General features: G+C 35.9%; 2 protein-coding genes across 2 annotated transcripts; one reads left to right on the top strand and one right to left on the bottom strand.

Annotated features, from left to right (window-relative positions):
- Positions 1-4,591: 4,591 nt before the first annotated feature.
- Positions 4,592-6,337, bottom strand: LOC145111381 (uncharacterized). The gene is made up of 2 exons (XM_079047664.1): positions 6,128-6,337; positions 4,592-5,959 (listed from the first exon to the last, which is right to left on the bottom strand). The coding sequence occupies exons 1-2, from the start codon at positions 6,335-6,337 to the stop codon at positions 4,592-4,594; spliced, it is 1,578 nt and encodes a 525-aa protein (XP_078903790.1).
- Positions 6,338-9,949: 3,612 nt separating this feature from the next.
- LOC145111380 (heat shock 70 kDa protein 2-like) lies at positions 9,950-11,360 on the top strand. The gene is made up of 3 exons (XM_079047663.1): positions 9,950-10,134; positions 10,999-11,130; positions 11,279-11,360. The coding sequence occupies exons 1-3, from the start codon at positions 9,950-9,952 to the stop codon at positions 11,358-11,360; spliced, it is 399 nt and encodes a 132-aa protein (XP_078903789.1).
- Positions 11,361-13,561: the final 2,201 nt, after the last annotated feature.

Genomic DNA, 13,561 nt, shown 5'->3' with positions numbered 1-13,561 from the left:
TAGGGTTTGGAACCTATTTAATCATCTTTATGGCCCCAAGCCCCTTCTCTTCATCAACCTCCAGACCCATTTCGACCCTCTAGCAAACCCTAGTCCCTTTGAGGCCATTTTTGAGCTTGGTGTGTGTGTTTTGGTCATCTTGAAGGAGGAAGAAAGAAGAGGAGTTCACCCTAGAAGTGTGGAGCACCTTGGATCCAGAATCACATCACCTTTGGATACTCTTTGAAGGTGAAAAAACTCTAAACTTGATGAAGCTATGCTTAGATCTAGTTTATCCATGAAGTTTGTACTGTTTTGGTCCCATTAATTTGGTCTTTTGAGTATGAGCTACTCTAATCCATTTATGTTGTCGCTTTTGATGTTTTAAGAGGTCTAGAATCATAAAAATATTATCTTGGCTCTTAGTTCTTCCCCATGCATGAGTTTGGTTGTCTTAATGGCTTAAGATGCTAGGGTTTTTAGTATCTAGCACTTAATGGCCAGTCAAGACCATAAAGTTGGAAACTTTATGGTCAAGGACAACATTTGAGTCATCGATCTGTAATTTGGACGTGAGGGTTTAAGTATTAAGCACTTAATAAGTTGGGAAGGAGTCCGACTGCGTACATTGGGCGTACCAAGTGGTACGTTGCGCGTACGCAGTCAAACCCTCGCACCTGGTCAGCGATCGATTACGCCCCATGTTCAGCTAGGAATGCGCAACGTACTTGGCTGGGTTGACTCGACTAGTTTGTTGACTTTGACCAGGATTTGACCAATTTTGACCAAAGGGTATTTTGGGTATTTTGATATTAAATTTAAGTTAGGAAATGATGTGAGTAATAGGTGATGGGTAGAGTTGGTATTCAGAGCATGGATTTATTCAGCTTTGTTCAGACTAAGATGGGAGTTTTCCTCACTGTACTTGTAGGTCGAAGGCACCAAGGCCGACTCATTTGTTTGATAACATGTTATATTGATTGATGATATGATGAGTATGTGGTAGATCTATATGATTATAGGTTAGCTGATGATAGGCGTTATACTGGTAGATCAGTAGGACTACATGTGATTACTGGTTGTATGATTATCTGTCTGCTGAGTATGTTTGTTATTTGTTATATGTCAACATGTTATGTTGGGGTTGAGACTACTGCTTTGTACTGTCAGTCAACAGACAGGGGCAATCCAACCGTAATGTTGTGGGCCAGGGCATTCCAACTGTAAGGTTGTGGGCCATGGGTAATCCAACCAGGAGGTTGTGGAACCGCTGTGTATGGGGCATTCCAACCGAAAGGTTGTGGGCCGCGGTATTCCAACCAAAAGGTTGTGGGTCAGGCGTAATGCAACTGGGAGGTTGTGGACCCGATATTTGTTTAATTATCTGTTTGTGTGGTGGTACCTTAGGGGAACTCACTGAGCTTTGGCTTATAGTTTCAATTATTATTTTAGGTACTTCAGATGACTGCGGCAAGGCGTAGGCATGATCGTGCACATCTTCTAGTTTTTATGATATTGGACCTGAGATACTCTGAATTTGAATAATACTTTTGAAACAATGGATTTATAAACATTTTATGGATAAAATGGGTTGTTTTTGAAAATTTAAATTTTTTATGATTTTTGGGATGTTACAATGAGCTTCTCTATCTATTTTAATAACTAAGAAAAGTCTAGGTAATCTCAACGTTCTTGGATTACTATAGCCAAATTAGAGATTTATGACAAGCATTGCACTTTGGATTCTAATGATATGTTTACCAAGTGTTCAAGTGATAAAACCTCCATTTTAGTTTTATTGTAATTTTATAAGTAGTTTTACAAAGAGATTTACATTAAGTAACATATTGAACCAATGTCCATGGATTCGATCCATTTACCACTATACACTTTTTTAATGTACAAGCTTTAAGGTTATTTATTTGGATGGCCTTGACAACCACTGGTTGTACATAAAATTTATGATTTGGAAAATAAAATGTAAAGTCGTACATTTTTTATCTGATTGTAAACTTTTTGTAGGAAATGTACAGGCTATAGAAAAGAATGTAAGGGTTGTACAAAAAAAAATGGTCAGGAAAATAAAGTGCAAGCTTACGTATATTGATATGTCATTTCAAGAAAAAAAATTCCAAAAATGATCATTTAGCTCATCAAATTTGACTTTAACCATTCAAATTCTAAGTCTAATGACGTAGGATTATTATCTACCATTTAAATACTTGCTAAAGCACTAATTAACATTCTTATTATCATTATTAACATGTTTGGTTCATCAATCCAATAGGTTATCAATATCATATTCCATTAAAGCTTCAAGTCACCATTTATGACTCCTAAAATGGTATTCCTTCGATCATTTGGACATAGAACACTTGAATTAATATCCAAATCACAACCAAAGGTCTTAGAAGAAGTGTCATAAAATCAAAGTACTTGTTACAAGTCATTTGAAAACAATAATTATACATAGATCATATGATTTAGTGATCCAAAGCATGGAAACTAAAGTAGACTGTATATTCTTTACAAGATTTTCAAAATATGTTGTATCATGTATATAAACTCTAAAAAAATGTGGATAATAAAGGAAAACAACAATAAGTTTTTATGGTAGTGAACTTTATGCACAAAGACGACACCATGAAGTAATTAAGAAAATATTTAGTATGATTTAGATATTTATTACCAGTTTTATATAATGATTTTGTTGGCTCTTTATAAGTGAAACAACATGGACAAACGAGTCATATCCAAGAGTGGGAAAATATGCAATGCAAGAAAGGCCATGGATGGTGTACCCCTAGAGCACTACAAGATTGGGTAAGTAAAAAGTATTATTTGAAGGCAGGGGGTTTGGGAGGTATGTTCCTAAGTTTTCTTTGAATATCATCCCATTGAGTTGATGCTCCTTCAGAATCTTTGTACACAAAGTGAAGATCAGCTTTATCACTTGGCTCCCAAGATCTCTGCAAGCATAACGAATAATGGGTATTAAGACTTAAGAGATTACTAAAATATATCCAAACAGCTAGTGTAAATGGATAAACCATCTCAGGAGATGCATAAATTTTACTTTATTGATTGCTTCAGAATTCATGTCATTGATTCACATTATACACATGTCTACAGTCTATACCAATAAATTGCAAAAACTTTGCTTGATTGCTACATGCTAACAGTTTACTTCATTGCTTCTGTCCCAATTATAAAATGGAAAGGGACTAAGGGAGACTACCTTTATAAATCATACCCAAGATTGGCAATAATAAAATGGAATAGACTGCTCTGCTAAAATAAAATAAAAAATACAGACCCTGAATAATGCAGTTTTCACATCCTCAAGAGCACCAATGTCATCAAACTTTATACCGATTTCACCCGGTAGGACCACTGTTGTCCACAACACTCTTGAAATCTGATCGTCCTCCTAAGGAGGGTCTCACCCGACAATAACTCTAATATTTCCTATTTAAAGAAAATAAATCATCTAGATTAGTTAAATGAAAACTAGGTCAACACTAGCTAGACCATGCATGTGCATACCTAAAACAACAAGATCTTGGACCTCATTATATAGCTTTCAGACCTTAGCGGGTCCCCACCAATCACGCCTCGACACCTGGACGACCCACACACACATTTTTTGGCTGCAGCCCCAAAGACCCTTACATAGTTGTAATCAAATGTCAGTTCTTCCCCTTGAAACTCAACAAATTAATCAAACCAGCATGACAAAATTTAACTTAAGAATATAATATACCATGAAATGTGAATACAATAGACATTACGTGAAAGATATAACACTGTAGTTGCATTTATATGTGTATTACAACAAATAATATACAACAAAAGATGTACATACCTTCTTAATATCTCTTATTGCAAATAGTCCAATGCAGACTTCCCCATTAATCATCCAATGGTCAAATAAAACACAAATTAAGTAGTAAGTTGACAAATTAAAGAACATTCAAGCATATATTTTCCAGTGAGAATGTAAATTTATGATTTAATATTTAAATAAACTGAATTCAAGTAAACTAACCTACCTCATCATAGTCACATGGAACGCGGTACGATCCGGTACGGGAACGTGGTTCCCTAGGTTGGACGTATCGGGTACGAGGGGGGTAGGTTCATTTTGGTACGCCCAGTACGTCCTGATACGGTGTATCATAGTATCCGGTACGGCATACCATAGTATCCAATAAAGTGTACCATGTTTAGAACATAATTTCAAGAACAGTTAACTTAGATTATAACATAAACACTTCAATTAAGATGTAATATTCCAGCAACTAACACTTCAAATTTCAAAACATAGAAATTGAAAGTAAATACCACGAATTAAAAAACAGCAACAGTAACAGTTTGAAAAAAACAAAAAAACAGGAACATTAACACCTAAAAACCTTGAAACTATTCCATCCTTTGCCTTTTTCCATTTCCATCTGCATCAACATCATCTCCCTCTAATTTCTCCCACTACAAGTATTCATGTCTTGTACTTGGCCCTTCCAAATTTGTATTTTCTGGATTCATATCCCATTTTTGGTTGGACCTGCTTTGTAATTTTCAGAAAAACGTGACTAGAGTACCACTTCTGGATTCATATCCCATTTCCACCTGCTTTGTAATCTTCAGAAAAACGCAACATCCGATATTCTTCTTGACTTTCAGATATTCTTTTAAACGCTTCCATGACTCCAAGTACCACTTCTTTATCTAAGTTGGGTGCTTTTCTAGCTATTCCACCAGGTGCTAACATTGAAAGATAACCTGCATCATAGAATCGTGGACATAAAGCAAATCCCAAACAATGTAATGGAATCGTCATCTTCTCCCACCGAGCAAGCAATATTTTTTCAACTTCAGGATAGTAGGAAGCATATTTGTTATTTGACATCACATCTTTAACTTCTCCTAACATGTTGTCCATTTTTTCGTATATTTCTCCCATTTTTGCTCCCTCGCTATCACAAAATTTCATCAACAAAAAAATAGGTTTTGTGATGGCTAAAATGTTCTCCACATCCTCCCAAAACTCTTCACTTCTAATAGTTTCAACAACCTTTGATCCAGTAATCCTAGTATTTTCATCTCCCTGTTTCACCCAATCTCTCCAAGAATTAAGGGAGATGGTTGTAGACAAAGCTTCTCTACAATCCATTAACCTTTTCAATAATACATAATGAGATGCAAATCTCGTCTTTGTCACCTTTAATAACTCGAGTGTTGAGTTATCTCTAAACATGGTCAAAGCATGATTGTGATTAAGAAAATATTTTACAACCACTTTTCCTCTTTTATATGTGGTCATCAACCAATAGAACGTATTTGCAAGATCTTTGAAAATCAAATTCAACGTATGCACACAACAAGGAGACCAGAAAATGTGTTTGTGTACCTTTTCTATTTCCTTCTCGGCAGCCTTGCAATTCGCAGCATTGTCTGTAACGACTTGTAGGACATTGCTTGGTCCTACTGTTTCGATGGCTCCATGCAAATAGTTTGCTATTGCAACTCCAGTTTTCTCCACACCAGAAAAGTCTTCTGCATACATGAACATCGCCCCACGACTGTTAACAGCTATGACATTAATGAGTGGCTTGTGCTTTACGTTTGTCCACCCATCAGAAACAATTGAAACACCTTGCGTATACCATGTATCTTTTATAGGATTCAAATCCTTTTCTACATCTCTATGGCATTCATCAAGTAGAACCATCCTTGCTTTCTCGCTAGAGGGAGGCTTATAACCGGCAGGTGCTTTGTTGATAGCACTAACCATCTCCAAAAATTGGGGATTACGTAGCACATTAAACGGAATTCCATTTGCGCAAAGCCCTCTCATGATCTTGAAGTCAACAACGCTTCTTTCCATTACAGCAAATGCATCTTCAATAGGTTTCTTAGAAGAAGAGGAAGATTGTTTTTTACTGATTATGGAGTTCTTTAAAGCACGAGACACACCAACCTTTTCAGCATCTCAGACTTTGTTAAACAACCTTTCACGCTTCTCACGATCATTTAGTATAACCGGAGACCTTCTAATTTCTGCGGTCTTGCCGGGCATAGCACCAAAAAAGTGTACATGTATCCTCGTATAGGAACTAGTAAACTGTTGTTTGCAATGTTTACAAACCCACTTCTTTGTACCCCCAGCATTCTTTCTTGTTGCAGCAGAAATAATGTTTACTTCCTCCAATAATGGCTTGTCATCCTTCACTTCACGAGTGTTAACTTGTTGAGTATCATCTATAAATGTTTTATCTTCAGTGCTATTTTCATCTTCATCTACTTCAATATGCTCTATGTTCTCTCTGTGATCAGACACACATTTACCAAACACCATTTTTTTCCTGTGAAGACTTACTTTTCCTTTTTTTTTTCTATTGAGAATGTGTGGTAAAAAAGAAAATCGATGCATGTATATATAAGCCTAGAGAAAATTAATTGTGTGTAAATGTGTAAACTGTAATCAATTAATACTCTAATAATGGAGTCGTTGATTCTATAATGCCGACTGAAATATCAAAATTCAAATAAATGACTTAAATTAATGAATTGAAATCGTATATTCGTGTATATGGTTTTCTCAAAGTGAATCGATATCCCTTATAAAAAAAGATATACACAATCAATTGATGGAAATTGGGAGATTTTGTTGCCAAATGCTCAGTCGATCGTTCCCAGAGCACAAACGATTATTTCAGTCGGCGTCCCATCGCTTCAATCGGCGTTCCCCCAACTTCAATCAGCGATCCCCAACTTCAATCGGCGATCTACATCGCTGTTCCGATATGCAAGAAACGCGAATTAGGGTAAGGTGGGTTCAATTTTGAAATCGCTCAATCTATCGATCCAAGACGCGTTCCCCGTGCGTTTGGAACGAAATCGTACCCCGATCCAGCACGCACGAACTAGAACAAGGATCGTATCTAGTCAAGCGATTTATGTGACTATGTACCTCACTACCCTTCTACGGAATTGGACTTTCCGCCTATTCGGTTCATTGCAATCGCAATTGCTTCATGGGTTTCACGGGATACAGCCCCGAGAGACATGCCACCTGTACAGAAACGCGTAATGATTGAAGCAGCGGATTCCACCTTTCCGACTGGAATCAGGGGTCGCTCACTTTTAAATTGAAAAAGATCCCGAATCACCTGTGGTAGGTCACAAATTGGTTTCACGGGATAATTTACCATATATATATATATATATATATATATATATATATATATATATATATATATATATATATATATATATATATATATATATATATATTATCATTTATTATTTAATATATTTATACTTACATGTTGTCCTTCATATTTACATTCTCATAAAGTAGGTTATTTTTTTTTTAGCTTTTTCCCTAGTTGAAAATGGAAAAGTTTGATTCAAGTGACAACATGCTATGAAAATAACAATCAAAAGAAGTAACAGATGAGCCAATAATTCACTTAGAACCATGAAGAACAACACTCAAATGGAGTAACAGGGAAAGAATCCATTGAAAATCATGCTAGGCTAAGAAAAATGATAATGAAACAAGAAAATTGAGAATAATCATGCGCTTCCAGGTACTAAAAAGCCTGCAATTACAACTTCATCTGGTAATGAAGACAATGCAGCCCTGACAACTTCCTCAGGCCTTAACTTTCCAGATACAGTGAAAGATCTACAAAAAAAAAAACAAAACAAAAAAAATCATTCAAATACCCCTATTAAGCATCCTTCCACTACAATAATTATATTCTTTATTTCATGATGGAACAGACTGATTAAGAGATAAATCCAACTAATCACGCAGCTGCAAAACATTCATAAAACAAATTCTCTCAACGGATTAATTATAACACTCATTAACCTATTCCATAAAAAGAAATTGCTTAATGTTCTTGTGTGTTGATTTTTTTCCATGTAAGTGATTATTACACCCATGCAAATGATAATCCTGCTTACAAAAATATATTTTCAAACATGAAAATCTGAAATGAAACCTGGTGACGCATTTCCTCCACAATGTGTAATCATACCATGCCTCTCTCTCTATAAAGCTATAGATTGGTAATAATCATGATAAGAAACCATGGAACACGAAAACCATTACCTTCAACACGTTGCATAATGGAATCTATAATTCGATTCCTTTGATTGTGTCAAAAATTAATAGAAAAAAAAGAAATTTGGGGAAAATTGGCAGAAAAATGGTTGGTTTTAGGGGAAATAGGCAACCTGTTTCCTTAATTCGACTCTTCAATGTTCTGTTAAAGTTTGTGCACAAAGTTCATTCTCGAGTTCAAGGAATTGAGAGAGCCAATATGTAAGATTCTTTGGGATGGAGTTGTTGATAATTAGATATGAGTATTGAGGGCTATGTTTATATACAGAGAGGTCCGATAGAGTGGGGGAGTTGGAGATGGAGTAGTGTGGTGGACAGGTTGACTTTTTCATTTTTGGACTCATCATTACCATCCTGCAAGTAAAATCATGATATTTATATACACAAAAACAAAAATAAAAATAAAAACACTGATTCATCACATTTTATTTTCAGTTTCATGCACCAATTGAGAAGAACTACTTATAATCATCCTACAAGTAAAGTGGAAATCATATAGATTACTTTACATGTTTACCATATAAGCCCATAATCAGTAGTTGTCCTCATCTACTGTCATGCCCAAAAGGAGAAACTACTTTTAAGAAAAAAAAATCAACATGGATCAGATGAATCGGTGGCAATAAACTTATATATAAAATAAATGAACAAAAATCAACATGGATCAGATTAATTGGTGGCTACCAAGAGACTCGGATCCTTGATGGTTATCTTGAACATGGTCTGAACCCTAGAAATTGTTGGCCCCGACTTCACCGGAGCTCCAAAAACATCATGTCTGCTAGAAATCTTCACAGTCATTTCTTTTTCCTATTTACATGTGAGAAAGATGTGCTTTTGGCATTAAAGCAATAGCTTCTTCTACTGGGAGGTAACAAACTGGACAGCCTGCATCCATAAACAGGAAAAAACAAAGGAATCACTCATATATCCCAAGAAATCATAGAACCATAAAAACCACTAAAAAATTAAAATTTTTATTGGTGATATCAAGTACCCTTCATGCTCTAAATTTAATCAGCTCTCATAAGCTAGTTGTTCTCCAAAAGTTTTTGAACACTCAAAAATCATCTTTAGGAAGCAATCGGATGTTTAATGCTAAAAAGTAAAGAAATATGAATTACATTGAACATGAAACAAAGATCTATGTTAGCTATACCTTTCATTGTAAGAGTTTATGTATGGTAAACTTGCAAATTGATCTCTTTTTTACTGTGTTGGCTGTCAAAAACTTGTTAATTATGTTTTGCTTCATGTTGTTATGTAAGATTAAGCCTTAAATTTGATTCATAACCATCCAACTTTGGTATCTGGTATGTCAAATATAAGACTTGATTCATGAAAAAAAGGCAACTGATAGATATAATAGAAAAGAAAATATTATATGTAACATTCTTACCTGACATTCCATGACTACCAAGTCATATGGTGTAGATTGAAGATATTTCTTACCCTTCTTTACTTCAAGGAAATGCAAGTTGCTATAGCCACCACACAAATGTATCGTCTGTCTCTGATTCTTTTCATATATTTGTGTCTTTTAACTGAAAAACTTCATTCTGTAAAAAAAATTATAATTAATTTTGCAATGTTTTGGACAGTGAGCAATTTGAATTGATTTTGATTAATGGTGGATGATGAAAAAATGAAGTAGTACCATGGAAGGGGGACGGCGGCGGCTTTTGGTGTCCAAACTTACATCTGGTATCGTTCCAATTTAGGAAAGCTTGTGAAGGGTCTTCTTGAAAGATAATATTCCAAGGTATAGGGCAAAATAACAATATTACAATTACTAATGACAAGGGGAGACCTTCAAAGGATGAGATTGAGAAGATGGTTCAGGAAGCTGGGAAGTATGAATCTCGAGATGAGGAGCACAAGAAGAAGTTGGAGGTGAAGAATGCTTTGGAGAATTATACGTATAACATAAGGAACACAACGAAAGATGAGAATCTTGGTGAGAAGTTGACTCCGGTTGATAAGAAGATTGAGGATGCGATTGATGAGGCGATTGTGTGGTTAGATACGAACCACTTGGCTAAGGGAGATGAGTTTAAGGATAAGATGAAGGAGCTTTTTCCCATTTTGAAACTTTTAGGTTAGAGAGAGATAGAGGGAGATAGAGAGAGAGGAGGAGGAGAGAGAGCGAGGAGATTAAATGAAGAAATGTTGGAGGCGCTGGAGGTAGGTAAAGGCGGAGGCCCTAGGGCTTCTTGTTGCTAGCTCAAATATCAACATCGATGTTAGAAGGTGGAGGCATCAGTAGAGGGAGCAAGGTAAAAAGAGAGGATATCGAACCATTTAGTGTGAGGGTCGATTTGGAAGAAATCTCAAACCCTTAACCTTAAACATGATGTGAAGCGATCGATCCATAATCTTCTTCGTCTCCGTCAATTCCTTGGGCTCACAAAATCGGACGATGGTGGTAAATGAAGCATTCTTCGAGAAGGAAGGTGCATCGCCGCAGTTTGAGGCTAGAAGAGGCAATGAGGATTGGAGGCAGTGGATGTGGGTGAGGGGTGGAGACGAGGGAAAAGAATGTGGGGGTTTAAAAAATTCGGGGATTTCATTTTCCCTTGGAGACGCGCGTTTTTAAAAAAAAATATAAAACGACATTCACAGAGGACGCACAAGTGCCCTCCGTGTTTTTAATATTTTAAATAAGACACTAATTTAAGGGCACACATTAATGCGCGACCTAAATCCTTAAATTTTTTGAAGAGATGACATTTTTTTAATGTCACTCTCTTTTGCGTAACATAAATCAATGAGTGTCGTGGTTTGCGCGTCGTAAAAGGGTCTTTTTCTTGTAGTGACAACAATCATATTGTCGAATTTCAGTAAAAAAAATTGATGTTCGTTTATTGTATTGTCTTATGAAGGAGAAGAGTCAAGGACAATGGAGGCCGTGATTCGCCAATCAATGAGGTTGAATGCATCATACGTGCTGTCGGGGGGAAAATATATCTAGCTATTATGATGTTGAACAACGTTCCAATGAAGACACTTATCAGGTAGTTTGGTTTGTATGAAACGTCAAACAATTTACAAGACATGTTAAATATTTTGATATTTTACCATTCTATCATAATTTGTATTACAACTGAACTGAGTTGGTACGAACTTTGAATGTTTTTTATTGTATTTTGTGTTTGAAAATAGAAACTATAACAACAAACAAAAAGCAAAAAGAAAAAAGGTTTGTATAGCAACTATGGTTGTGACATATGGTCGCTATAATTGAATCTTTATTTTTAAATACTACATAGAAAAAAAAAATTAAACATATACCAACTGCATTTCGTGGCTATAGGTAGCTGTTATTTATTATTATTATTTTTTGGGTAAATTACACGAATGGTCCCTGTGATTTGGGGTAATCTGCGCGTTTGGTCCCTAAATTTTTTTTTAACTCGGACGGTCCCTAGGATGTATTTTTATTGCGCGTTGGGTCCCTGATAGACCTAAAATGACTATACTACCCGTATTTTTTTATTTTCTTTTTTTGTCTGGTTTATTTATATATGAAATAAATATTAAAATTAAAATTAAAAAATCCTAAACCTCTAATCTAATCGTACACCCTAATAAAAGAAAAGCTGCTTTCCCCTTATTCCTTCCTTCGTCCCCGTCCCTTCCTCAAATCTTGTCAGCGAATCCATAGGGCTACCGCTAGAAACAATGAAACTCCATCTTAGGCGCCCCCTCTCTGTCTTCTTCCTTTTCTCACCAGAAAACTTGACCCACGAAGCTTCATCATCTTTGCCTCTTCCCCTCGCCGATTAGAGCTCTCCATCCTTTACTCACCAGAAAAACAAGAGGCAGAAATTCATCGAAAAAACGTCGAACCAGAATCATGGGATTGCTTCATTTTGTTTCGATTTACTGCATATCTGAGTAGAAATTTTCAGAAACCTAATTTTTCACAGGAACCACAAAAGAGAAATTTGATTTCTCTGAAAGGGTGCTGGCGCTTTTCCATTTCTGAGTTACAGTAGTTATGAAAACATGACTCATATTGGGGTGGTCGAAGAAGATGGTCGGACCAGGCAGGCTCAAAAGGGCCAGCATAGTAGAGATGAAGGTTGTAGGTTTAATCATGTTGGGTTTCATCGATGATTTCAGATGGTGGTTCAAGCGAGGAAGATGATGAATCTGGAACCCTCGCTTGTTTTTTACATTCAGAATTTTCATCAGGTTTTGGTTTTCAGCATTTTGATGTTGATTTTGTTCAATTTTGATTACAAGGTAACAATTTTATTTTGGTTTGGGTTTTGATTTGGTTTGATATTCATTAGCTTCATCGTTTAAAAATTGTAGAAGCAAGCATCATTGTTGGAAGATGTCGGAGACGATGGTGGCTACAGGAGACAGTCATGGTCATGATTGTTATTAGAGACGATGATGATGAAGATGGGATTTAATCGAAGGGGATGAAGAGTTCTAATTCCAGTTTTTGGTTTTTTTTGTGCAGATTTTAACATCACTTTTTCTTACATGGGCTCCGATGTTACATATTTCTTTTGGAACTTTGGTTTCGTTCTTATTGTGGACGGTGGAGGTGACCGCAGGTTAGTGGCAGTGGTGGCCGGAGGTTGTTTTCAGATGGCTGGACATAAGGAGGGCTGGGGTGGGGGGTAGGGGGTGGGGATGAGTTTTCATTTTAATATATTTCACTGTTTAAATAAATAATAAATTAATTTAAAAAATAGATGAGGGCAAAGTAGTCTTTTTACATCTGATAGGGACCAGGCGTGCAATAAAAATATAAAATAGGGACGGTCCGAGTTAAAAAAAGTTGTTAGGGACCAAACACGCAGATTACCCTAAACCATAGGGACCATCCGTATAATTTACCCTTATTTTATTATGAAAAACATAACGCTATACAAACAAATATATCACATATAAACCTATGGCAACGAATTGATAACGACATCCATAGTTAGTTATAACGACAAGGCTATGGCGACGACAACTAGTTCTATCAATGACATGTTACCACAAGGGATTTTGGCGATGATGTTTGGACCGGTAGCGACGACATTTGTCGTCGCCATATCTTTTTTTTTCTTGTAGTGAAAAGTGCATATTTGGAGTATGAAGTCGGTTTTTTTTTTCAACTAGATTGAGAACAAAACCAGGAAGTTTAGTTCAAGCAAATATATTGGGGGTTGTGGTGTAGTAAATAATATATTAGCTACTTGTTTTCCTATTTATAGTCATACAAGTTTTGTTTTTGTTTCCCTAGCTTCTTGATAACTCGGTTTTAATAAATTTTGTTTTTAAGAAAAGGGAAATCTTCTAAAAATTCATTTTTTGTTGTTTGATGTTGTATAAATGTTTTATGTTTTGTAGGTTCAGGTAGCAGCTGGTGTACGTGAGAAAATAGGAGCACGTGGACTTAGACTAGCTTGTTATTTTAGTTGTATTTTTCCTTGTTGC

Source organism: Lactuca virosa, chromosome 5 (assembly GCF_052849685.1).
Source record: "Lactuca virosa cultivar CGN04683 chromosome 5, Lactuca_virosa_CGN04683_v6, whole genome shotgun sequence".
Taxonomy (NCBI): domain Eukaryota; kingdom Viridiplantae; phylum Streptophyta; class Magnoliopsida; order Asterales; family Asteraceae; genus Lactuca; species Lactuca virosa.
The sequence above is the reverse complement of the archived record's forward strand: the minus strand, read 5'-3'. Positions and strand labels throughout refer to the sequence as shown.

Excerpts from the sequence above, each read along its gene's own strand:
- LOC145111381 (XM_079047664.1), bottom strand. The coding sequence starts at position 6,337 with ATGGTGTTTGGTAAATGTGTGTCTGATCACAGAGAGAACATAGAGCAT. Across the intron at positions 5,960-6,127 it reads CTGGGGGTACAAAGAAGTGG|GTTGGTGTGTCTCGTGCTTT; the intron begins GTTTGTAAACAT and ends GATGCTGAAAAG.
- LOC145111380 (XM_079047663.1), top strand. The coding sequence starts at position 9,950 with ATGGTTCAGGAAGCTGGGAAGTATGAATCTCGAGATGAGGAGCACAAG. Across the intron at positions 10,135-10,998 it reads ATTGATGAGGCGATTGTGTG|GAGAAGAGTCAAGGACAATG; the intron begins GTTAGATACGAA and ends TGTCTTATGAAG. Across the intron at positions 11,131-11,278 it reads CCAATGAAGACACTTATCAG|AAACTATAACAACAAACAAA; the intron begins GTAGTTTGGTTT and ends GTTTGAAAATAG.